This window comes from Staurois parvus, unplaced genomic scaffold, assembly GCF_062004578.1.
Source record: "Staurois parvus isolate SC_StPar_1 unplaced genomic scaffold, SC_StPar_1.0 ptg000154l, whole genome shotgun sequence".
NCBI lineage: Eukaryota > Metazoa > Chordata > Amphibia > Anura > Ranidae > Staurois > Staurois parvus.
In genome coordinates this window covers 7340337-7367939 of record NW_028317950.1, presented here as the reverse complement: position 1 = coordinate 7367939, position 27603 = coordinate 7340337, and the positions used below count along the sequence as shown (strand labels likewise).

At 43.2% G+C, this 27603-nt stretch overlaps 1 protein-coding gene across 4 annotated transcripts in view; it reads right to left on the bottom strand.

Annotated features, from left to right (window-relative positions):
- Nucleotides 1-27603, bottom strand: part of LOC149463462 (caM kinase-like vesicle-associated protein) — a 110795-nt gene that overhangs the window by 24927 nt on the left and 58265 nt on the right. For all 4 annotated transcript variants that reach the window (XM_089674995.1, XM_089674997.1, XM_089674993.1 and 1 more), the window contains 2 exons: nt 7752-7851; nt 7518-7649 (listed from right to left, as the gene is read on the bottom strand). In XM_089674995.1, the coding sequence (XP_089531121.1) occupies nt 7518-7649; nt 7752-7846 (227 nt within the window). In that variant the 5' untranslated portion in view covers nt 7847-7851. The remainder of the gene's footprint in view (nt 1-7517; nt 7650-7751; nt 7852-27603) is intronic.

Genomic DNA, 27603 nt, shown 5'->3' with positions numbered 1-27603 from the left:
GTATATTCATGTAAAATAACTAGATTTTTACATACAAATAGCATAAGTAACTTAATATGTTTATATATCAGGCCCCTGTCCTCCACTGCACAATAGACTGGGAGATGAGGGCCAGCATGTACAAGGAACCAATCTGATTCTGCTGTATGCATATATCATAACTGAACCATGCTGGCAGAAGAAGAGAGCAGAATGAGCAGACAAGGTGATTATGAGTGTTCAAAGTGGTTGTAAACCACAGATATGAAATATAAACAAAGTATATCCCTCTTAAGTGTGTACTTATCTCAATTAAGAGCAATAAGTGTCATTTCTGTCTGCTGCCCCTTCCCCTGCTATCTGCATGACCCATTTCTGACAAGTTTTCCTGGACCCAGGGAAAAAAAAAAAAAAAAAAAAGGGTGATGGGAGGGAGATCCAGCATACAGCCTGTGATTGACAGCCTCAGATGTGTGGTGCATGAAGGGGGTGTGTGTGTATCTTCCCTCCAATCAGCTCTTAGAACTCCTCACTGAGCACTGCAGTGTGTAATTTCAACTCTCTGCCCAGTTTTCTGGCAGCTCAGACAAGCTTTAGGAATTCTGGACTTTGAATGTCTATAGAAAAGAGATAAACAGGTACAACTTATATAGGATGATTTGTTTAATTTTTGTGCATTACTTGAGACCAATCACCTCACTGGGTTTACAACCACTTTAATTCTAGATAAAGTGGTGTCTCACCCTGTTGGCTGCCAGTGGTGCATCAATCACAAAAATGGCTGAACAGAAATATAATCCTTTGGCAGACAGTTCACATATGTGGAGTTCAGTATTTAAGGACAAAATGTAGTACATGTGATATGGGGTGTTGCTATATAGTTTCTCATTCTTCTCTTAGGCTCTATTGCATTCTGACCCAAACATGTTTCAGGTTCTTGGAGCTGGAATAGGATGGTGTTAAGGCAGACTGTAAGCCTGGGTTCACACTGATGCGGTGCGGAATTTGCACCGGTTTCTGTGTGATTTCAGCACCGCATTATAATCGCACCCCGTTCACACGAACCACTGCGGGTGTGTATTTTAAGTTACCGACACCCTGAAATCTGTGCAATGTGCAGAATCGGATCGCATTGGTGTGAGGACTAAAAAAAGGGTCCTGCACTTTTTTGGTGCAGATGCAGTGCAATTTGAGCCAAACAAAAATGTATGGCTCAAATTGCACCGCACAGAAATCACATGTGATTTGCACAGGAATGCAGTGCAGTTCCTGTGCGAATCACATGTGATGTGCCACACTGCAGCAATGTGAACCCAGGCTAAGGGCTCGTTCAGACTTGACTTTATTTCTAAGTCTTGCCAAATAGCGTTTGACAGGCGCTAGACAGGCATTTGGGAAGCATTTTTAACGCTCCTCAAATGCCCTATGCGCAGTTTTGAGGCATTTGATAGGTGTTTGCCAAGCGTTAAAACCACACCACAAGCGCCTATAATGAAGTTACATGGTATTAACGCTCCGCAAATGCCTTGCAACCGCCCCGCAAACGCCTGCCAGGCGTTTGAGGAGCAGCACTATAGACTTGAATGGGAGGCTTCAACTCCTCCTGAATCGACATGAGGCGTCAGTTTTGCAAGGACGCAACGTGATGCGATGCTACGCTTCAGTGTGAACAGCACTGTGTGCTGCCATGTGCAGAATTTTCATAGGCATTTGAGAAGCGTTAAAAACGCTTCCCAAACGCCTGTCTGACACCTGCTGACAAAGCTAAGAGAAAAAAAAAATTAAAAAATCACAGGAAGCACTTCACCAATGTGACAATGTTTTGTATAGTCCAAGGAGCATGAAGGAGCTGCAGGAGTGAAATATCAGTTTCCTTCTGTGGCTTTATAGCATTACAGGGATTTCTAAATCACATAAGTGGCTGAACAGAATTGGAGATATTTTAAATGCAAAATAATACTCCTAATATAAGAATTTCAACCATGTATTAGGCTGTTTGCATGGCGTAATCCACATTTAGCTTGAAACTGTATGTGTGCTTGTAGGTACCCATTATATAACCAGTGTCAGTCATTAATATTTCCAGCACCTGCTTCAAAAGTTTCCTCCAGTTAAACTTTATTTAATCTGCTCCACATACACCATTGTTCCACCTTAACTGCTTCTGTCAGCAGATTTTCCAGCGCACAGAGAGACAATTGGGCACCGTGTCATAAAATAAACTGGGGCAATGTAACTGATAAATATGTATGACAGGAAAACTCCCCACTGATCGCGGCGGTGTGTCACAGCGATACGCAGAAAACGGTCACAGTGCCGAGAATAGCTTCAGATCGCTCACTGACAAACACAGCTCTACTGTTGAAGACGTAATCATGAAACACACAAAATTCTCTCGTGGCATATAGTCTAATCAAGCTCCTTCCTAGCCATAAAAGCAGCGTTTTTCAGGTCAGACCTGACAATGATTAGTCACAATGCTATGATATGTCTCCATTTAAAGGGCTGCATTTGCCATTTAGTCATTTTAAAGGGAACACGTCTAGATGATTGCTCTCTGTCACCGCTGATGCTTCCATCTAGCAATGAATGCTGCCTGGGCCCATTCTGCACAAGTGGTGCTAGTTTTAGAGCAGGATTGTCACTGTGTGCGATACTTCATAGATGATCACCTGATTGCTATGAAATTTAGTGCCACGTATAATTACTAATCCACTACCATCTTCTCTATGGATGCGGAAGGCGTTTTGTAGTTCTGGAATATCAGTCATCTGTTAACAAGGATCGAACTGTTTCAAATTGTTGGACATTGATTTAATACTTTCAGAGACATATGTTTTGTTCCTATTTGATGTATAAAGATTGTGATTTACACATTATCACATTCTAATCACATATAGTAGGGGGAGGTGTATTGTAGCACCCTAATTGTTGACACATCTTTTGATATGTTGATTTTTTGATAAGTTGTTTTTTTTAACACTATTAATAAGGAGCAGGGTTGGCAGTGCAGTACTATTTAAATCTTTATATATCACACTATTTGTGTCAGGTGTTAGCAGCAGCCTACATATCCATTTACACCACTCATTGCACGGGACTCCTCTATTTAATTCTCTTTTGAAGTGTATCTAAACTCAAGAACAAAAATGTATTTTGCAGCTTACAGGTCCTTAAATGGCTGCATTTATTTACTAATTTCATCCTTTTTTTCCCCTTTATTTCCTTTTAAAACACTTGCTTTCCTTGTGTGACAACACTCAATTACTTACTATACTGTACCTATGGGTGAGCAGTGTTGTCACCCTGGGACAGGAAGTGTGTTAGGACTATACAGCACCTTCACAGATGCAACACCTCCTGCGCTCAAGGACCCAGACCAGTAGACGGCCGATGGACCAAAAATACTAAAGTGTATGGAAGTTAGTCCAAGACCAATCAAAGGCTGTGCAGCTCCAACACGAAGCTGGGAAAGCTCAATACAAACTGTAGTAGAGAACAAAAACAGAGCGCACCAACCTTGCACATTACCTCAGTAAACAATTAGTTGATTTAGGAGATAAACTCACAAAAGTAGTAATAAAACAGGCATATAAAATCCAAAAGCAAAATCCTACGATAAGGAGACACATGCGAATCCCATCGGAAGGGGAGATTCTCAGAGTGAACTGACGCGTTTCGAAGGGGTGGTCCCTTCATCAGAGCTTTGGATTTTATATGCCTGTTTTATTACTACTTTTGTGAGAATATCTCCTAAATCAATAAATCAACTAATTGTTTACTGAGGTAATGCGCAAGGTTGGTGCGCTCTGTTTTTATTCTCTACTATAGAGCACCTTCCCGTCTCTTCAATCTTAAATAAAAGTGAAGGTGTTATGTAGTTTACAAATGTGAAATGGATAGGGCTGATAACACGGTTTGAGAAAACACTGCAGAAAAAAAGGACAGAACGTTGTCAGCTCACAAGATCTCAGCTAGATCAACGGAAATTAATTTTATACCTATTGGACAGATAAAATAAAACACTTTCATCTGCATACCTAAACACACCACAATGTAGCAAATAAGAGATACTCATTGATAGGAATTACATACCCTTTAATGTAGTAATTAGATTGATTCAGTACTTTAGCTGCATTTAATTAGCCGGCTACTGTGCTATTCATACACAGTTATAAAGGGTTGAGTTGGAAACTTTAATGGGCAAATGTCCAAAATATGTCTACCTTCTTGAAGTCCTTCATACCACAGAAATATGTTAAAAGTTCTTTGAAGAAAGCTAGTCGGCACTCTAGGCTTATTAGTCTTTTAGAAAAAGACTGAAGAATGAAATTTGCTTTCAGAAGGAAGTCGTTGTGGGCTAAAAAAATGGCCACAAGCACTTTTACCGAAAAGGAAGTAGACTACAGACTACTGGCTATTATGAAATATTCATGCACTTCTACCCACTGTCTCTTTGACTGATTAGCACTTTAAGACCATTAGGTATGGATATCTGGACCACTTTCAGAAATGTACTAAAAATATACTTACAAGAATGCACACGTCACTGTGCAAAACAGCATCTTTCTGGTCAATGCATTTTGTCTTTTGTTATATTTCATTTATATTTGGAGTGTATTGGAACTACAACTATGGGATCAGAAATATAACAAAGACGCATGTTTTGGAACTACAACTGTAGGATCAGAAACATGAGAAAGAAGTATTCTTGTTGCCCATGGCATCCAGTCAGATTCTCCCTTTCCTTCTCTATTACTGCACTAAAATTTGCTGGTTAGGATGTAGATATCCTCCTGAGGATAGTAACCCCATGGAGTGGAGTTCAAAATAATAATGGATGCTTTATCGAAAAGCAAAACAGGTTTCAGTTAATAGTGAGATCAGAACAATAAGCTGATATGACCTAGACCAGCCTTTTTCAACCAGAGTGCCGAGGTACCTTAGGGTGCCTTGAGGTTTCTTCAGGGGTGCCTTGGCAAATTGTCTAAAAATTGCCTAAAACTTGTATACAAGCCAACAGGTAGAACAAGCCTGACTTTTGGCTACACAAAGCTACAGGTTTTCATTGTGCACCATTATGACCTTCTAGCCGCTGGCGTCCTGACAGCTAATAACATCATCAGTTGATAAGGAGGATATCAGCTGCCTGCACAGCATCCTTGTTTGAACCTCCCCTGTCCCTCTCCATCAGTGCTGGGGGTCACATTAACTCAGTGATGGAGAAAAACAGAGAGAAGAGAAACACTGGAATACTAGTCAGTACTAGTGTGCTGAAGTGTATTTGCTTTGGATGGATAAATCACCTCTAATGTTAGGTGTCCTATGGGTGTGGATGTTGCTGTTTAATTAAAACTATTAGAATAGTTTTACATTTTAGAAGGGGGTACTTCAAGACTGCCCATAGGTTTAGAGGATGCCTTGAAATTGTCCAGAATTGACTGAAAACAGGTTGAGAAACACTGACCTAGGCTATAGGGCTGTGATGTTTGCTTTATAGCTTCCACAGCCTTGAGAGCATGGTCATTCATGTAGTCACAATCTGCCTCCCTCATGCCACAGTTTCTGCAGTTTGCTCCATACATCTGTAAGATTGGAAATGCCTAAAACTGATGTATTGGGCAACTGTTATTTCACTTCTGTAGCACCAAAGCCTACTTAAGGTAGCGATCTTGGAGCAAACTTGTGGTTAGATGTTATACATAGCAGCAGCCCAGGTACATTGACTCAGTTTATATCCAGAGATTCTTATCAAATCTCAAAAGGTTAAGTTGTGTTCTAGCCCCACAAGCCTCCATATTGACTCCTGAGGTCATCACATTAATAGCCCAAAGGTAATGCTAGGTACACATGTAGAATTTCTTTTCTTTCAATTCAGGAGGTCACCTAACTAAGCAATGTTAGTTCGGCGATCTCCGCTGCTGAGTTATTGTGTTCTGACAGGGGGACTGCCTCCCCCCACCAGAACACACTGATCAGTGCTCACAGTTATTGGCTGCGAACACTGATCAGATGCTTATTTTCCAGCATTCTCGTTTGACAGAAGCCGGTCATAAGACCGGCTCCTGTCAGACAGGAATCTGAGCACATGGGCCGAAAGGCGTCCCGTCCCAAACCGACTTTAGGCCCGTGTGTACCCAGCTTAAGGGTGGGGATGAGACAAACTTTATTAGTTCAGGCTCTGGTCAGAATTGGCATATAAGGTTCCGTTGGACACTGTTAAAATAAACCAAGACAATGCGTTGGCTTTACTTTGACTTCCCTTACTGCATATATGTTCCAGCTAATGGAAGTTGCATGCGTAGGATTATGCAGGTGCTGGAAAATATCTGAAGTAGATGAGCCACTGTAATTTAAGAAAAGGTAAAGAAAAGTCGCACTAGGACCTTATCAGGATGCAGATACATACATTTCTCTCATATATATATATATTTATGCACATACATACACACAGGGGCGGACTGACAACTCATAGGGCCCCTGGGCAATAGGGGATCATGGGGCCCGTGTCCTTGGAAAAAAAAAAAAAAAAAAAAAGAAGGTACCAGGGGCATCTCATGGGGCCCCCTACTGACCCTGGGCAGTGCCCGAGTTTCCACATGGTTAGCCCGCCCCTGTGTGTATATATATATATATATATATGTATGTATGAACTGTCACACTGGGTGATAGTAAGCCTTTTTCTCCATATAGAAGATATTTGCATCCATTGTTTAAAAAAATAAAAACTGAACCCTTACAAGCAAGAAGATGGTAGCATTTTATTAAAGCTACCAGGCTTATTAGATATATAACAGCTAAACTCACGGGACTTCAGAGCACAACACATTATAACGCCGTCTGGTTTTCAACTGACCATAATCCAATCAACTCAAGGGCTGAGTTAGAAAAACCGAGCCTGTTATTTTCTCAGCTTCAGCCCAGAGCTTATATTGCAGCTAAAACAGATAAAAAATGATGTGTTAGTCAATATTATCAACTTTCCAAGCAGAAGGGGTCTCCCTTGGGTGCTTTAAAAGGTTAATCTGTAAAACAGAGAAGATCATTTTCTGGAGATGGCTTTCGGGATTACTGAAGACAGACACTTCCATCAAACTCATCAAGAGGTTTTTTTTTTTTTTTTTTACAAAACATGCTAAAAGTTATCATCCCTATTTAGAGGCCAATTAGCATTTCATTTTATTGGCTCATCCATTGAGGATAATAAAAGATTGAGCCTCGATTTTGTGGTCTAATGCAGCCTACTCTGATATTCTCCTTGACCTGCTGATGAAAACAGACCTGGATATATCCTCCAAAAGCTAGGAGCCAGTTCCAAAATGCTGGGTGGGAGCCAACAATGCATACAGTGCTATTATTTTTACACATTGCCACAGTTTCCCAATTATATTTCATTGAAATACTTGTAGGTGTGGTTGTCTTTTCTTTACACAGTGCTGCCACCCTCCTTGCTGTTGTGTGGCGAGTTTGCTCCCTGAACCTCATCAGAACTCAAAAGTTAGCTGCCAAGATGCTACAAAGGATTGCTATTTACTTACATTTTCAGAATCATGATCTCATTCTTTGCTGCCCTCCTCACTTTTCGGCCATCTTTCTTCAGAAACTTTTTGCAAACATAGAGACGATCTGTCTGCATCTCCCGGGCCAGGCAGATTTCACAGAACTCTTTCCTGAACAATGTAAAAACATTTCCATGCTACATCTCACAGGCCAATAGACAGTAGAGACAACAAAGTACACTCAATGACAACCTAAGAAAACACAATACTCACGCACACAGAAGCTGGCCAATCTCATATTTGTCTGTGATGTCAGAGAAGCAGTTGTACGTTTTCTCATTGCGGACACTGATGCATCCAAAAGGCATGGCAGCTGCACAAGAAAGAAATGAAGAAATCTGAGAGAGGAGGAGAGGGAACCTGGGGAAGATGTATTGGGTGAAATCTGCTATTGGACCCATGATTCAGGGGGCCCAATGACTGTTACAACTCTAGCACCGCCCAAGATAAGTTGATATGAAAAATTCAGTTTTTGGCTGGTGGTAGTCAACCCAGTTTTAATTTGTATAGTTGTGCATTTGGTTTCTCCCTAAGCTCAGTGGGGTTGTGAACTCTCACTGTTATCAGTAGGTGTCCCTGGTGCCACTGGCTATAGAATGATATTTCCCTGCCAGGCTGAGCTATGAATATTCATATTTACCCCAACCATCCCAGTAGGAGGTTCAAGCCCCAGGGGCACAATGGGGCAGTATAAATATTTGGGGAGGCCATGTGCTTGCTCTCTTGCCTCAGGCTAAGGCCTAAGAAGTTGCTGCTGGACTGTCTATGCTGCTAGCCCCAGAAACCGGTTTGGGGCTTTTCATGTGCTTGGTGTACAGCCCTACACATCTGGCCTAGGAGGTTCACCAGCTGCGAAAGCCACCATCTCTGAAGGCCTTGCTGCTGATCTACAGAACATTGATGCTCATCAGGGTCCTGACTGGGGAGCTATTCAGTGGACTTGTGAGTAACACCCCGGTTGCACTGGGTGTGACTTGGCATGCAATTTGCATGCCAGGCGACTTACAAATCGTATGCCAAGTCGCACCCTATTGTCCACAATTACAGCGGTCAAATCGTTGCGGTTCTAACTTGGTCGGAGCCGCACCAATTTCTAAAGTAGTACATTCACTACCTTTCGTGTGATCTGCATAGACATCTGTGTCAGATGTCTTGCAAATCGCACCTGAAATTGGCATCTCACCCGACTTTAAAATTTTGCAACTTCACTGTAAGTTGCACGATTTCAAAGTCGGGTTTGATGTGACCGGGGTGTAATAAACTGTTCTCTGATCCGGGTGACAGTGGTGCTTTAAGGATATAAGGGCTAGTGTAGCTTTACAGGGTACAACCTTTACAGTGTCCATGATTTGGCTGTTCCTTTCAGTCTCAGTGATCAAGAAGTGCCATTTACAGGACAGTTAAATTAGTGTCCTCCTCTTTGGAATTGGCAGTTATCCAAGTATCCCATGCCCTATACCCGTCCCCAGTTACACATTCCTCAGCATTAAAATCTAAGTCCTCATACACACTGAATGTTTTGATAATGTTAACTGTGTAAAGTCATGTTAAAAACGTGAGTTTTTTGGCTTTTTTTTGTGTTTTTGCATTAGAGTTTAGACGTTTGTGTTTTTTTAGCGGTTTTTGGTAAACCAAATGTTCAAAAATGCCGGTTTGTGGTGTTTGACCACATTTTTCAGTGTTAGAGCATTTTTCAGCTAAAAGACTCCTCTAGAAACCCACTAGTCCTGGGTTTTGTTTCCAGCCAAAAAACGTTGATTACAGTCTATGTGTGCATGGACACATAGGATAACATGCTGGGGGGTTTACTGGCTGTAGAAAAAAACATCAAAAGCCAAAAACAGCCGCTGTAAAAACGTCCAGTGTGCATGAGGACTAAAAAGACATCCCGCAGACTGGTCAGTGGGTCAGGGTATATGGAGTCACTATTGTGTGTGTGCTAGCAGCCTCTGCATAATCAGGGAAGGAACCTTGGTCATCATCATCTGTGTTGCTGTTATCAGGAGAGGTGCAATGCTTATGCTTTTATCACATTTAATCATCAGGGGTACTACTACACAACTCTTTATGTATCACCTGTGCCAATCGTTTTACCTCTGTACACAAACAGCATTTTCCTTTTTTTTGTCCAATTTTCTCAGCTGCTGTTCGTCATTTAATCCTCCTCTAAGCTTATTAGATTAGAAAAAGGTCAAATTTTACAGGAATTTTATTAAAAAAATATAGTACCTGAAGGGCTGAACAGGACAGTGTAAGCTGTATGATATAAAAGGGGCAGTATAAATTTTGTATCTGTGATTTTCTTTCGTTAAGCCATTGTTACTTTGGCAACGTGTGGAAATAGGTAGAACATATTTCAGTAGCATCTCCCCTCTGGGCACAACAGAGAGCTGTCTCGTGTTCTGAAGCAATGCTCATTAAAAAAGGGCTTGAGGAATTGTTTCCAATCAAAGTGCAGGGTGGCAGTTGATTGGTGGTGTAAGAGGGGGGCTCTAGGACTGCTGACCACAAGAGTGTGGCTGTTCTGTTTTATGAAGCACCTGAATGGTTTTTGTTTTCGGATGACTTTCCATAAAACATTGAGGTCTGGTGTGGCAATTTTTTATATTTTGCTCCAGTGGATCTTCTCTGTGGTCTGTAGACCACATATATTCTCCCTTAACTTTTCCCTCCTTCTACAGGTTGTCTCTGAGCCGACACTCTCTGCATGTACTCGACAATTACTAACGCATTTGCATTGCGGGGTAAGTCATATTACAAAAGACAGAAACATTAAACAGTACAAAAAATGGCCACTGCCCCAATCTATAATTGGCCTTCGCAGCAAGGAGCACTTGGAAGGGCGAAGCATGTCAAACAATATTGCCCTTCTATGTGCTCCTTGCTGCAAAGGCCAGTTATAGATTGTGGCAGTGGCCATTTTTTGTACTGTTGATGTGCTGGTTATGGGGTGCACTGGACACCTTAGCTGCCATTGTGCTATATGCTGGGTGCCCAGTGCACCTCTGTACCTTTTAATGAGGGGTGGGCTCCCTCAGGCTCACCTGCCCTATGCATGTGCTTCTTTTATGGAGGCTCTCAAAATTTATAGAGTTAGGAACTGCAGAATATTGGGGTGCCGAAGGGACTCTGCAGCTTACGCATGATTTACAAATGTGTGCTGTTAGACAGGACAATTTGGCTTGTTTGCAAGCTGGTTGGTAAGTTGAGCTGGGAAGTTTTCTTTTTTATAGTTTGACAGAAACATTAAATGCTGAGAGATGTGTATAAGGAAAGCTCAAAAGGGGCTTAAAGCTGAACTCCATTATAAGCAAATATTGTGTAAATGCAAGAGTCACATGTATTCTTCCTTGAATCGCAATGTGCTTTGTGTATTTCTTTCAGATCTGTGCAGTAATCCCAGTGTGAAACTTTACCACTGTGTAGTGCCTGTAACAATGACCGGTCACTGCCGCGCTCTGCTTGTGTGCAGTGTGACTGGTCTTGTCTCCGCCCCTCCTATATTTTTCTGAAGACAGCCTGTAGTAGGTGAGGTCTGCTGGGTCCCTCCCACAGCTCTGCTCTCTGTACATCACAGAAATGATGTTACTGCTACTTTTACATGGTAATAACTGAGTTAGCAAAAGGCATTTGGTGCACACAATCTGTATTTACAGTATATTCTTTGTGGTTATTCAGGAATATATTTAAATAATAGTTTTATACCTGGAGTTCTGCTTTAACAGTTGGTAGAATCTAACTAGAATATGGTTTGGAAACTGTAGGTAGGCTTTTTTTGGGAAATAAAAAAGTGATGTTTTTCTTTAAGATCCTCAATGACCCTTTGGACATGACTGCGCTGTCTTTTGACATCAGTAGTAAATACCACCCAGGATATACAAAGCAGATTTTCAGATGCCTGATGCAATATTGTTATGTCATATCAGATAATATGACATGACAAATTGCTCATGCTGCTCTTGCCCTGGGGTTTGCGATGGATGTTGTGCTGGGAGTATACGTATCTGCTGAACAGGAAGAGTGAGCAGCAGTTGTCATGATATTTACTGCAGCTTCAGATCTGGTGCTGAAACCAAAAGCTTGATGTGGCACAGTATGAGCAAGTGTGGAACAGATGGACTAAGTACAGCTCAGTGCACACAGCCTGTTTCATCTAGCCACTGCACAAACTCAGACATGCACACAGCTTGTACTATACAGTCAGTGCACAAACACATAGACTTCTATCCAGCTGATAACACACATACTAAAGCATGTTGCCGTACTTTTGAAAATGCTAGTTTCCTGACCAGGGGCGGACTGACCATTCGAGCACTCGGGCACTGCCCGAAGGCCCGGGGTCAGTAGAGGGCCCCATGAAATGTCCCTGGTACCTTTTTATAGGCTTTTTTGGGTGTTGAGTGTGGGCAAGGACACAGGGGCCCCATGATCCCCTACTGCCCGGGGGCCCCATGAGTTGTCAGTCCACCCCTGTTCCTGGCAGACTCTGGCTTTAAAGTGACCTTCCCATGAAAGTTGTTAAAGCAATTCCTTGACACTTGTACAAGAAGACTGCAAATACCTTTCCAGGTGCTGGCATCACCATTCTCAAGTTCTCATTCCCTGAATTCTGTTTGGAAACTGACACTTCCAGGTGTGTCAATTTCCTGGGTCCCCAACAGCTCTCAATGGTTCCTCCCACTGACCTTCAGAGTGCACAGTAGTGATGTGAAGGTCGGGGGGGGGGGGGGGAACCAGCAAGAACTGAGGAGGAACCATGGAGATAGAGCCTCCCAGAAGTGTCCATTTCCATACAGACTTCGAGGGGCAAGAACTTGTGAAAGGAACAGTGTTGTGAGCACCTGTAGGTATATAGTCTTCATTTACAAGTAACAGGGTTTGACCTATTATTTTTTGTGACAGGACACCTTTAATACTTTTGAAGGTCAGGGGGAACCAGTGAGAGCTGTGGAGCAACCAACGAGAAGCAGCCTCCTGGAAGTGTCCATTTTCGTACAAACATTGAGTGACAAGAACTTGTGAAAGGAGCAGTTTTTGGCAATGGGAGCACCAGTAGGGGAGTATTAGCGTTTTCGTTTGCAAGTAACAAGGTTTGACCTATTTTTTGTCATAGGACACCTTTAATACTTTCAAAGGTCAGGAGGAACCAGTGAGAGCTGAGGAGGAACCAAGGAAATGGAGCCTTCTGGAAGAGTCCATATCCGTACAGACTTTGAGGGACAAGAACTTGTAGAAAAAGAACAGTGTTTAGCAATGTGCGCACCAGTATATTAATATTTAGAGTTTTCATTTACAAGTAACAGGGTTTGACCTATTATTTTTTGTGAAAAGACCCCTTTACTACTTTGACTCACTGACCAGGAACAAATATGCAGTAGGATGACTTGAAGTAAAAATCCTGATCTGTTTGCTTCATATGGGTCTACATCTCAAAAAGTGGATCAGCACGACAGCCAGGCAACTTGCATTTTCAGAAGTAATTGTCATCAGTGGCATTGTTTCCCTTTATAACACAACAAAATAAATTTGTAAGATGATCCCTGACTTCATTCTAAAAATGCTAGTTACCTGGCTGATGTGTTGGCTCACTGCCTTTAGAATTTTCTGTATTACTGACCTGGAACAAGTATGTAGATCTAGACTTCAGTCTTCACTAACTACATACTTGTTTTGTGTCCGTATATACACAAAGTCATAAGATTGGAATGACTAATCAGACACTAGCACTTTCAGAAACAGGTCAGCACTGGCCACCTCCATATTTTTCAGGGCTCATACCTCAGACACGGGAGGTGTCACTTCACGTGTTATCTCCGAAACTGCATAATAATGTGGCTTGTTCCATAAGGGAAATAAGCATTTCAGACACTCTCCAAACCTGAAATGTTTATCATGTAATATTGACCAGTTCTACGCAGCAAAAAAAAAAAAAGTCATAAACATTAGTTTGTGGGAAACAGTGGACGATTGGCGTGTTGAAAATTTTGTGGTTTGGCTGAATATATGCATTTAGAGATCCACATTGGTTTTAAAAAGCATTGGTTACATTTTTTATGTTGAAGCATATTGAAACCCAAGAAAAATTTGGAATATTGCAGTTTACCAGTCCATAGATGTGGGGGCTGCATTCACTTTCCCGTATCTTTACCTGATGATCCTGCCAGTAACACATTGCCTGTCTTAGGGTGACAAGGCTCACTCACTGTGCTGTAACAATAACGACGACAACGGCACAGGCAAATTGTACAAGAAGTTAAGAGTTTGCAGGATTTCTGGCAGAATCTACAGGTATTATCTCCATTAATAAACAGATTTAACTGAAAATTTTCAATGAGACCAAAAGGGAGCAATTAAGAGATGTTCATTGGCAGGGCTGCCATTAGAAACCACAGGACCCCATACAGCCAACCTGACAGGTTTTAAAAAAAAAAAAAAAGGAAAAAAAGAAGTATACAGTTTACTATGCTTCAGGTATGAATAAACACAGTGAGTGATAGGTACCAATCATTGAATAAACACAGTGAGTGATAGGTACCAATCATTGAAAATGCTAGTTTCCTGACCAGGGGCGGACTGACCATTCGAGCACTCGGGCACTGCCCGAAGGCCCGGGGTCAGTAGAGGGCCCCATGAAATGTCCCTGGTACCTTTTTATAGGCTTTTTTGGGTGTTGAGTGTGGGCAAGGACACAGGGGCCCCATGATCCCCTACTGCCCGGGGGCCCCATGAGTTGTCAGTCCACCCCTGTTCCTGGCAGACTCTGGCTTTAAAGTGACCTTCCCATGAAAGTTGTTAAAGCAATTCCTTGACACTTGTACAAGAAGACTGCAAATACCTTTCCAGGTGCTGGCATCACCATTCTCAAGTTCTCATTCCCTGAATTCTGTTTGGAAACTGACACTTCCAGGTGTGTCAATTTCCTGGGTCCCCAACAGCTCTCAATGGTTCCTCCCACTGACCTTCAGAGTGCACAGTAGTGATGTGAAGGTCGGGGGGGGGGGGGGAACCAGCAAGAACTGAGGAGGAACCATGGAGATAGAGCCTCCCAGAAGTGTCCATTTCCATACAGACTTCGAGGGGCAAGAACTTGTGAAAGGAACAGTGTTGTGAGCACCTGTAGGTATATAGTCTTCATTTACAAGTAACAGGGTTTGACCTATTATTTTTTGTGACAGGACACCTTTAATACTTTTGAAGGTCAGGGGGAACCAGTGAGAGCTGTGGAGCAACCAACGAGAAGCAGCCTCCTGGAAGTGTCCATTTTCGTACAAACATTGAGTGACAAGAACTTGTGAAAGGAGCAGTTTTTGGCAATGGGAGCACCAGTAGGGGAGTATTAGCGTTTTCGTTTGCAAGTAACAAGGTTTGACCTATTTTTTGTCATAGGACACCTTTAATACTTTCAAAGGTCAGGAGGAACCAGTGAGAGCTGAGGAGGAACCAAGGAAATGGAGCCTTCTGGAAGAGTCCATATCCGTACAGACTTTGAGGGACAAGAACTTGTAGAAAAAGAACAGTGTTTAGCAATGTGCGCACCAGTATATTAATATTTAGAGTTTTCATTTACAAGTAACAGGGTTTGACCTATTATTTTTTGTGAAAAGACCCCTTTACTACTTTGACTCACTGACCAGGAACAAATATGCAGTAGGATGACTTGAAGTAAAAATCCTGATCTGTTTGCTTCATATGGGTCTACATCTCAAAAAGTGGATCAGCACGACAGCCAGGCAACTTGCATTTTCAGAAGTAATTGTCATCAGTGGCATTGTTTCCCTTTATAACACAACAAAATAAATTTGTAAGATGATCCCTGACTTCATTCTAAAAATGCTAGTTACCTGGCTGATGTGTTGGCTCACTGCCTTTAGAATTTTCTGTATTACTGACCTGGAACAAGTATGTAGATCTAGACTTCAGTCTTCACTAACTACATACTTGTTTTGTGTCCGTATATACACAAAGTCATAAGATTGGAATGACTAATCAGACACTAGCACTTTCAGAAACAGGTCAGCACTGGCCACCTCCATATTTTTCAGGGCTCATACCTCAGACACGGGAGGTGTCACTTCACGTGTTATCTCCGAAACTGCATAATAATGTGGCTTGTTCCATAAGGGAAATAAGCATTTCAGACACTCTCCAAACCTGAAATGTTTATCATGTAATATTGACCAGTTCTACGCAGCAAAAAAAAAAAAGTCATAAACATTAGTTTGTGGGAAACAGTGGACGATTGGCGTGTTGAAAATTTTGTGGTTTGGCTGAATATATGCATTTAGAGATCCACATTGGTTTTAAAAAGCATTGGTTACATTTTTTATGTTGAAGCATATTGAAACCCAAGAAAAATTTGGAATATTGCAGTTTACCAGTCCATAGATGTGGGGGCTGCATTCACTTTCCCGTATCTTTACCTGATGATCCTGCCAGTAACACATTGCCTGTCTTAGGGTGACAAGGCTCACTCACTGTGCTGTAACAATAACGACGACAACGGCACAGGCAAATTGTACAAGAAGTTAAGAGTTTGCAGGATTTCTGGCAGAATCTACAGGTATTATCTCCATTAATAAACAGATTTAACTGAAAATTTTCAATGAGACCAAAAGGGAGCAATTAAGAGATGTTCATTGGCAGGGCTGCCATTAGAAACCACAGGACCCCATACAGCCAACCTGACAGGTTTTAAAAAAAAAAAAAAAGGAAAAAAAGAAGTATACAGTTTACTATGCTTCAGGTATGAATAAACACAGTGAGTGATAGGTACCAATCATTGAATAAACACAGTGAGTGATAGGTACCAATCATTGAATAAACACAGTGAGTGATAGGTACCAATCATTGAATAAACACAGTGAGTGATAGGTACCAATCGTTAACTGTGTTAATTCAAGGAAAGAAAAGGCTGAAAAATGTGGCATATTTTACCAGACCCTTCCTCTACTTTCCATCCTGATAGATCCTATTGTGTACTTGCAGCTGCTGGTGAGGAGAGGAGGGAAACCAGGAGCACTGCGTGGGGGTACACAGGGGGGCCTGTACAGGGAGGGTGATGGGAGCAGTGGGTGGGGGCAGTTACTGGAACCGATCCGCTGCATGACTCTCTCTGGAGCAGCTTAAAGCCAGCGGGAGGGATAGGAGAAGAAGTCAGCTTTCAACTGCTGCAGAGAGAGCCATACAGGTACCAGTAAGTGTCCTCCTGCCGAACACCGTCCCTGCCCACATCGGATTCACCCAGCTACCTGGGCCCCATACATGAGGACTGGTGATACCCCCTTATCCATGGCCCTGTTCATTGGCATGGTTTACATACACTTTAAGGACATGTGTGCTAAGTAATGGTTAAATATAACATTTCAAGTATTTATCACCTTTCACTTCAACTATCAAAGTCTTCATGTGCTTATATCTCTGGAAGTACAGAGCCATCCTTGTTCAGGCACCATTCAGAGTCACCATCTACTTCTTGGACTGGGATGTGGCTCAGAGTTGACACCCAATGTATCTCTGTCATTGGCAAGTTGACATTGCCGACAAGATTGCCAACGTGACACTGGCTTTGGTGCTGACACTTTAGGATTTCAGTATGTGAGAGAGAGCAAGGAGGCAGTTCCTGTCCCTGCAAGAAGTACATTGTGTTTCCACTTCATATAACCCAGAGTATAGAGCACAGCAAAGACAATTTACAGTCTGAATGATCACATGGGGATACCTCAGACCAGGGGTGCTCAACCTTTTGAAGATCGAGGGCCACTTAAGTGATTTGGTAGCTGGTCACGGGCCCCAATGAAATGAAATGATTCAGAATTCTCCACTTTCCTCCTGCAACTGCTGAAATCCGGCTTCTCCTCCTCTCCCTCCTGCCAGCTGCAGGGGGGAAATGGAGAGGAGATCCTGTATATGCTGCCCCCGCCACCCCTTCTGTCCAAGTGTAAAACAAAAAATGTGACAGGGAGGCCGCACGGGTCCCCTGGAGCATGGGGCAAGGTCGCCAATGTGACCTCTGACACTTGGGGGGGGTAAAAATACAGAATCTCAGAATCTCAAAACCCCAAATGTAAGCATGTTCATACTGTCCTAAGCCACCTATAGGGCTTCTTTCACACTTATGCACTGTGGTTTACCTGAACCACTTGTGCAGTATATCTGCAGATTTCCTGCGGGTTAGCTGCGCTTTGCCATAGACTTCTATTACATCTTACAGGCGTGGGGCATTTTCTGAAAGAGCACCAACATTCCTGCATTCAGTTTGAGGTCGAGGGCCAAATCAGATTGTTCCAAGGGCCACATGTTGAGTGGGAACTGCCCCCTCCTCCTCCATTGAGAAAAGCCTGTGCATAGTTTACATTGTATGTAACAGTATCTGTGAATGGGGGAGAGTCAGCGGAATGACAGGAATCTCTCACCCCATTCACAGACTGTGATACATGCAGTGTAAAAACAGTGAAGGAACTTTTCTAAATGGAGAAGGAAAGGGCAGATCCCTACCAGGAACTTCACTGTAGATCCAATGCCTTTAAACATAACGGGTTATAAAAGGTTCAGCACCAGTAAGAGGACAGGGCATCCAAAAACAGAAGATTTCTACAGAATCCAGTCTGCACAATGTGGGACACTCTTCATTACAGGTAATGTTGCTGTAGCACTACCCCCTAGGAGTTGCAGAAGTTTGGGTCCCCCTATAGCCCTGCACAGCCAGGCAACATGCATTTCCACACCAACATGTGCCCAGGAGTCAGTGACTAGTCCATGAGCTTGTTTTTGGAGTTTTATTAGGGGAATTAAACTTGGATGGGGTAAGTGGTGCATGGGATGACCAATGGAATCGAGAAACCAGGGACAAATTCCTGAAACTATTTACAAGTCTTTACAGCAAAACAGTCTCTTTTGGAGAGCTAACCAGCATCTCCTGTAGTATCACCCCAGATAAATCCTCTTCTTTTCCCAGCTGTCTGGAGGAATCCCTGAGCAGGGGATTTGGTGTCCGCCACAAATTTTGTGAAACAGTCCTGGGTGGCAGGCTAATCCAGCTTCCCACAAGAGTGCCTCCTTCCCTTTCTGGCCCAGGGGGTGCAGGTTTACTCACTCAGTCCTTCTCCTGTGCTGCTGGTGGGTCAATGGCTGCTACCAGGTCTTCTAGCTGGACCACTCCTTCCCTGCTACACAGGTGGTCCTCACTCTGAGCATAATTTGACCCCTGCTAGCTACCACACCCAGGCTGCTAACAACTGGAGTCTAGCTCCCCCCCAGCTGACTAGGAAGGTGCTACATTACTAAAAGTATGGATTTTGTTAATAGCTATGCTGCAGCTTTAACCGCCTCCCGCCCGCCATTACCGCCTTAATGGTGGGCACAAGGCGGTTCTCTCATTCTGAGAGGACTTCATGCTGACAGCTCAAGAGGAGAGGAGAGCCGGTAATCAGCATTCCTCGGAGGGGACATGTACACAGATCATCAGGGCACTGATGATCAGTGTGCCCTGATGAGCAGTGTAGCCCCAGCAGTGCCACCTGTCAGTGTCCATCAATGCCAGCTGTCAGTGCTGATCCATGCCACCTGTTAGTGCCCAACAGTGCCACATTAATGCCACATACCAGTGCACATCAATGCCACATATCACTGCCCATCTGAGCTGTCATTTAGTGTCACCTAGCAGTGCCAGTCAGTGCCACCTATCAATACCAGTCAGTGCCACCTATCATTGCTGCCAATCAGTGCCAGTCAGTGCCGCCTATCAGTGTGCATCAGTGCTGCCTATCAGTGCCCGTCAGTGTTGCCTATCAGTGCCACCTAACAGTGCCAGTCAGTGCTGCCTATCAGTGCCACCGATCAGTGCCGCCTATCAGTGCCATATATGAGTGCTGCCTTTCAGTGCCCATCAGTGATGCCTGTCAATGCCCATCAGTGCCACCTACCAGTGCCTCCTCATCAGTGCCACCTATCAGATCGGCCTATCAGTGTCCATCACTGCAGCCTCATTAGCGCACATCAGTGAAGGAGAAAAATCACTTATTTACAAAATTTTATAACAAAAACTAAGAAAAAACTTTTTTTTTTCAAAATTTTCAGTTGTTTTTGGTTAAGCAAAAAATAAAAAACCCAGAGGTGATTAAATACCACCAAAAGAAAGCTCTGTCTCAAAAAAATTATAAAAATTTCATATGGGTACAGCGTTGCATGACCGCGCAATTGTCATTCAAAGTGTGACAGCGCTGAAAGCTGAAAATTGGCCTGGGCAGGAAGGGGGTATAAGTGCTCGGTAGGCAAGTGGTTAAAATCCCAAAGAAAATTCAAATATCATAAAAACTGTATCTGTCATTCAGACAAGTGGCCGTATATAAAATTCATACTTCACTTTAATTATTTGGGTAAAAGTCACCAAATCCCAGTATTCATTTCAGATAAAGTACTTCTAGCATGGCATGAATAACTGCTTTTCTTGAACTTCCCTATGCGAGTATGGTCTCTGGTTACTATGGGGCAATGTAGGTCTTTTACGCCATTAGAGACTGCAAAGAGTATGTATAGCATAAACTTTTTTCTTCAATTATTTCCTGTCTCTATGACAATGGTCACAGGACAAATAAAGGGTTAAAGTATATGTAAACCATAACAATAAGCTTTACTCAAAGTGCTTCTAGAGGTTAACGGTTTTTACCCTAATGCATTCCCCCTTAAATACGTACCTGAGTCCTGCATTGATCCAGTGCTGTGTTCATCTGCCGCTCTTCTCTCCCCACTCTTACAAACGTGGCTGAGAGCAGCGAGAGACATTGGCACCTGTTGCTGTCAGTCAAATCCTGTGAGTTGAGGGTTGGGGGCGAGACCAAACAGCTTTGTGTGTGTCTTTGAATGCACACAGTCCAGCTCGAGAGCAAGCCTGCATGTTGGCCTCCATAGGATGTGGGTGGCACACGAAACAGAGGAGGAGCCAGGAATGCTAACAGGGGTCCCCAGAATAGGAGGTTGGGGGCCACTCTGTGCAATCAGGGGTGTATTTACCACAAGGCAAACAAGGCATTTGCCTAGGGCGGCATTTTTCAAGGGGGCAGCAGCATTTTTCAGGGGGGCAGCACTGTCCCCTGAAAGAAGGAAAGGAAGAAGGGACACGTGCAGCACGGGGACCAGGTGGGATATGAGAGAGGCTGGGGGCTGCTTGATGGTGTATGCAGAGCCTGTGTCTTGTTTCCGGGGATGTCCAGAGCTGTGAAGGTGAGTGTCTTATCTCTTGCCGGGGGGGGGGGGGTGACAGTGTATGGGGGGCAGTGGTAGTGGAAGGCTCTCTCGAGTGAGGGTGGGTGGGGGCTGGGGTGTTGTTAGTCAATGTCAGGCTCTTCTCGTGGGGTGTTGGTTGGAGTCAGGGTCTCTCCATGTAGGAAGGGGGGGGGGGGTGGGACCAATTTTTGTGATGCCTAGGGCAGCACAAAACCTGAATACACCACTGTGTGCAATACCTGCACAGAGCAGGTGAGTCTCCTAGATTGTAAGCTCCCAGGATCAGGGCCCTCCTATCCCTCTTGTATTGAACTGTACTGTTGCTGTATTGTCTCCCATTATATTGTAAATGCTGAACTGTTGGCGCTATATAAATCCTGTATAATAATAAAATAATAAATAAAAAAATGTCTTTAAAAGCTCTTTAATTGCTCATTTTTGATCTGTTAAATAAACCATCAGGATTAAAGAGCCAAAGGACTTGTCATATGCACTCATCAAGAGTGCTGACTATTCCCGTCCTATCCACCCCCTCCTCCATTCATAGAAGCTGTACTGTACAATAGCGTCTATGAATGAAAAACGATCTATGAAAGTGGTGGACTTTTAGTTCATCCGGTCCTCCCTCCTCTATTCATAGATTGCTCTTCATTGATGGAAGCTATAGTACTGCTTCTATGAATGGTGGAAGGGCTCTGAAAGTCAGAACTGTTGATGAGCGCATATGACAGGTCCCTTGGCTCTATTAACTACAGCAGCACCAGAAGATAACAATGACAGGGGTAGGGATAGAGGGTTGGAGGGCAGAACATTTAAAAAAATCCACAGCCATCAGCATAAGGGACACTTCTCATTGATAGTAAGTACAGTCCCTTGTGCTGATTTTTTCTAAAAATTATTTTGACTGAATTTGAGCTTTAATATGATATTATCTTCCCTGCATAGCAGAAATACCACAGAAAAAGCTTACAGTGTGACAGTGTTCTGACTAACAGATCTAATTCCAGGCTCCCCTCCACTACAAACACATCTGCCCTGGCAGATGCACAGCAAACATCTTGTTAAGGGAAGGTGTGGAATAACTGTACAGCAGGATAAATGAAGTCTCCTTTATTCCATGCTGAACACAGTAGCTCCTGTTTTCCATATGATGGCTTACATCTCTTTTAACAATCGGAGAAACATGAAAAGCTGCCTTAGTGACCACTGTACTGCTAATTACATCAGGAAATGCTCAGCTGAAGGAAAACAAGTTTCATAATGACATTTACCGCAAACCAGCAATCTACCTCTTGCAGTTTATTCAATAAAAGGGGGCAGAGATCAACGCACATAGCTGCCAGAGTGCAGCAACTCCCAACCCGAGAACATACTGGGAGATTAATAGAATCGGCTCTATTCTACATGCATGTGTATCTATGTGGCTGCAGTTCTGACATTAGACTGCAAGCTCCTTTACCTCTGCCACTGATGGGGAGGAATATACAGTAATAGCAAATAAAGTAAACAAATGGTTACCAATCAGAAATGGGCTTCTGCAGACTAATAAAGTGGAGTGGGGTTTCTATGGATTACTGTGCTTTGTAGATCATCCTTTTGCTCTTTATTGCACACCTTCCTATGTCAATTTCCAGGTTGTGCACATGTTCTTGATGACTTTACATTGTCCCAGACCCTCCAGGGCAACATTAACAGGTCTCGGCATTATTAGATCGTGTACTCTTTGCTCAGATTTATTGTTCCTTGTTTGGATTCTGCTTGCGCATGATTTGGGCGTATGCTGCTAGCCGAAGCATTTATAGCATTTTGGCCTCCTGAGGCAGTACTTCAAAAGCTATCTTAATGAACATTGCTGAAATTCAATGGGCTGGTAATGCTACCCAAGAAACACTGCAGCTAGGCTAAAGTCATAAAGTCCACTCAGTTCAGCGTAACCTGAGTTTTCTGTACTTCAATGCAGCCAGCTTCCAGGAAACTGGAGGGGTGTCGTGTGATCAGTAAAGGAAGCTCCCCCAGTGGCTACGCCAACATGTTACCGCCCCTTCCAGCAGGTTGTTTTTAACCTCTCCCTGCTGACACAAGGCAAACATCAGTGTAGCAGGGTGGGCAGGCCTTAACGTCCAGGTGCTGCACATGTGCATCCCATGGGGGTCTCAGGTTGTGTGCTGAGAGTGCTCCCAATGCACACTTCCACCACAATGACCAAACTTTTGCTGACAGCTCTCAGTCTCTGTGATTGGGAGCCAGTTGAACAGGCTCCCGATCAAGTAACCTCTTAAGACCCAACCATATAATTAGGATGATGCCTCTGCCTCCTCCTCCCAGTGTTAAAGTTGAAGTTTACTCAAAATCTTACTAAGGCTAAACTTACTCCCGCCCCCATTCTAAGCCTATTTTATCTAACCCTGTAAAGAAATTATATGTATACTTACCTATCCTGAAGCCGCTCCGGTCCCATTATCAGGTGTCTCCGGAGGCTTCTCTGTGGAGGAGGGACAGCCAACAACGGATGCCCCATAGCAAGCTTATGGGTGACGTCATCTCCCAGGAATTTGTGACCATTGTTGGCAATCTCGCATTTATACAAAAGTCACCGGACTGGAGCACCTTCAGAATAGGTAAGTATGTGCATCTTTTATTTACAGAGTTAGATAGAATAGGCTTAGAATGGTGGTGGAGGTAAGTTTAGTCTTAGATTTTGACTAAACTTCCATTTTAATGCCCAATTAAAGAGTCACCAGGAGTTGGTGGGAAGGGGTTAAGCAAGTTCCTGTAGGGGGGATATCTTTGGTGACACATTGGTGAGCCAACTACCCCATTCCAAACTAGAACCCATGATGGTGTCAAGCACCTTTTCTTACTTCCGGCTCGCTCTTACTCTTCATCTCGGCCCATTACACACATGAAATATTCAGTCGGGGGTTGGATTGCATTTTAAGGACTTTGCTTTACCATAACTTGTTAATGAGCAATCTTATGTTCACAAAGAGGCATTTCCAGTATAACATACATTTTTTAGTCTTGCTAGTACTCAGGTGCTTACAGTTTCATGGGTGCTCAGTTAGTCTCCTAAAAGATGGAACTTCTGTCCAGTCTACCCCCAAAAGATTCTGCAACACTAAAGGTAAAGTCCTTCCCAGCATGGGTACTCACAGTGCTTTGCAGTCTTTTCTGGTGCCATTAGGGGTTCTCTTGCTTCGCCTTTAAGGGGAAGCCCACACATATGATATACACTGGAACCTCATATGTGGCTTCTAGTCTTAATGTCTTTCCAGAAAATTACTCTCACTTTGTTAGGAAGCAGACTTGTTCCCTAGAAGAGTCGACCATGTGGACCAAACTCTCATGTTCATATAATGGTGGCTAACCCCTCTTCTTTCCTGTCCAGGACTCTTCTTTTGTGATGCAGTACATGGTATTTATATATATACCATGTCTGAACCAAAATGGACACTGAAATCTCATGACGGCACAGTGTCCATTCACAACACAGACCTCTTAAACATGGTACCTGGAGTTCACAGCAGAGGATACATTCATTCTATGCTGGGCGGGCTTCCCATAAAAAAAAGTTCCTACACAGATAAATCATGGACATTTGGGGAGATCTAGAGGCACCCAGGAGCAAATACAATGTGGTCCTCACACCTTGCTACATGTGTCTACAGCATCACTCCATCGCAGCTTTGCTCTGCAGTTGCTCCCTCGCTGGTAAGCAGGATTTAATAATGTTGCAGCCAGCAAAGAAGCCACGTAATAGAAGCAGGTGAGTTTTCTATTTAGCGACCCAGTTGCTGGCATTTGTTGCTACCGACGAGATCGCTAGTTTGACATTGGCTTTAGTACTGATATTTTGATACATTTGGCTTTCTGCATATGAGAGACAGCAACAAGGAAGCTCCTGGCTCTGCAAGAAGTACATTGCGTTTCCACTTCACGTACCCCGGAGTATAGCGAGTAGCAGCTAGTTAATGCACAATTAATGTAGATAAACAGACAGACATGTGCATACATAAACACGTTGAAACATTTACAAACACTCAGCTCCGCATATGCTGGCAGCGCTTCCTTGCCATCTGCCCTGACTGCTATAGGAAAGCTGACTGAGAGGGGGAAAGAGGGTGCTGAGCACTCATGTGATGTGTTCACTCTGCATGAAGGATGCATGAAGTGACCCTGAGGGGGTAGATGACTGCCACAGGTGAGACCCAGATCAGCAGGACAGCTGCATGCTACAGGCCAGTACAGGGGCCTTCCTCCTCTGTTATATAATTGGTTCATCTCATCTCAGTGTTATGTTCAGGTAGAGAAGATCTCAGTATTATACACAGGTAAAGGAGATCTCTGTGTTATATACAGATAGAGGAGATCTCAGTGTTATATACAGGATTTATCACATCACATTGCTGTCCTATCATGAAATGGAGTATTACAGGGGACTGTGAGGGCAGGAGAGGAGTGCAGAGGGTATGATAGTCAGTATTTGCAGGAGAAGAGAGCAGATACACGATATTGCCAAAAGTATCGGGACGCCTGCCTTTACACGCACATGAACTTTAATGGCATCCCAGTCTTAGCCCGTAGGGTTCAATATTGAGTTTGCCCACCCTTTGCACCTATAACAGCTTCAACTCTTCTGGGAAGGCTGTCCACAAGGCTTAGGAGTGTGTCTATGGAAATGTTTGATCAATCTTCCAGAAGCGCATGTGAAGTCAGTCACTGATTTCGGACGAGAGGGCCTGGCTCCCAGTCTCTGCTCTAATTCATCCCAAAGATGTTCTATCGGGATGAGGTCAGGACTCTGTGCAGGCCAGTCAAGTTCCTCTACCGAAAACTGGCTCATCCATGTCTTTATGGACCTTGCTTTGTGCACTGGTGTGCAGTCATGTTGGAACAGGAAGGGGCCATCCCCAAACTGTTTCCACAAAGTTGGGAGCATGAAATTGTTCTAAAAGTCTTGGCATGCTGACGCCTTAAGAGTTCCCTTCACTGGAACTAAGAGGCCAAGCCCAACCCCTGAAAAACAACCCCACACCATAATCCCCCCTCCACCAAACTTTACACTTGGTACAATGCAGTCAGACAAGTGCCGTTCTCCTGGTAACCGCCAAACCCAGACACGTCCATCGGATTGCCAGACAGAGAAGTGTGATTCATCACTCCAGGGAACACATCTCCACTGCTCTAGAGCCCAGTGGCGGTGTGCTTTACACCACTGCATGTAAGGCTTGAACGCAGCTACTCGGCCATGGAAACCCAGCCTCCAGCAAGAAGAAACCGGAACAATGCTGGAGGCAATTTACAGCACACACTAATTTTGGTACCGAATTAATAATGTGGAATGTATGCTCCTTGCTAAAGAACCTTATTTTTTTATCAAGCTGGTATGGGTAAAGTTCTGCTTTAAGGTGCAGGGCCGACCTATTACTTTGACAGCCATCCGGCAGTCTTTGGAGCCATTGTCATTGTGGCCTATGAAGTGGGTAGGGCACTCCAGCTTACACTCCAACTGCTGATTGGGAAGCACTTTGTACTGGAGCTGCAGGAGCTGTTGCTACAGATGCCCTAGTGCCTAGTGCTGTGGAGCTTAGCAGTGACAGTTCAGATTGCTGACACTGTTGGGTGTAGGGATGGAGCCCTGGGGACCACAGCAGCCTCCTCCTGATTTAAGCACTTGGACTAAGCAGTGCCTGTCTATCTCCTCCAACCAGAGAGATAGCAAAATGACACCTCTTTCCAGCTATTTATAGTGCCCTGCCAGGCTGGTACCCGTGGGCACATGCTTACTGTGCTTTACGATAAACCTGACCCTGAATAGACAAAATCTTAGTTATATAAAGATATGAGAGATCTCAGTGATATACACAGATAGAGAAGGTCTCAGCTGTCTCTCCCCCTCTATTAAGCCAAAGCTTGAACTGACTATTGTGTGCTGAGCAGTTTCCCCTCCTGCAAAGCACAAACAGTAACAAACCATTCACCTGAATCTTTCATGTTATGGCCAAAGATGGGGAAAAAATATACCACTTTACAATATAAATATGATTGTATGTGCAACTGTTCTCTAACCTTTATGGCTAGCTGGGTATATAGAGAGATGAGAGTTCAGAATTACACATAGACAGATCTGGGAAAAATGCATTTAAGAAAGACATCAGTATCGTATACTGTACAGATTTAAGAAAGACATCAGTATCATATACTGTACAGATTTAAGAAAGACATCAGTATCGTATACAGATTTAAGAAAGACATCGGTATCGTATACAGATTTAAGAAAGACATCGGTATCGTATACAGATTTAAGAAAGACATCGGTATCGTATACAGATTTAAGAAAGACATTGGTATCGTATACAGATTTAAGAAAGACATCAGTATCGTATACAGATTTAAGAAAGATATCAGTGTCGTATACAGATTTAAGAAAGACATCGGTGTCGTATACAGATTTAAGAAAGACATCGGTGTCGTATACAGATTTAAGAAAGACATCGGTGTCGTATACAGATTTAAGAAAGACATAAGTATCGTATACAGATTTAAGAAAGATATAAATATCGTATACAGATTTAAGAAAGACATCAGTATCGTATACAGATTTAAGAAAGATATCGGTATCGTATACAGATTTAAGAAAGACATTGGTATCGTATACAGATTTAATAAAGACATCAGTGTCGTATACAGATTTAAGAAAGACATCAGTGTCGTATACAGATTTAAGAAAGACATCAGTGTCGTATACAGATTTAAGAAAGACATCGGTGTCGTATACAGATTTAAGAAAGACATAAGTATCGTATACAGATTTAAGAAAGATATAAGTATCGTATACAGATTT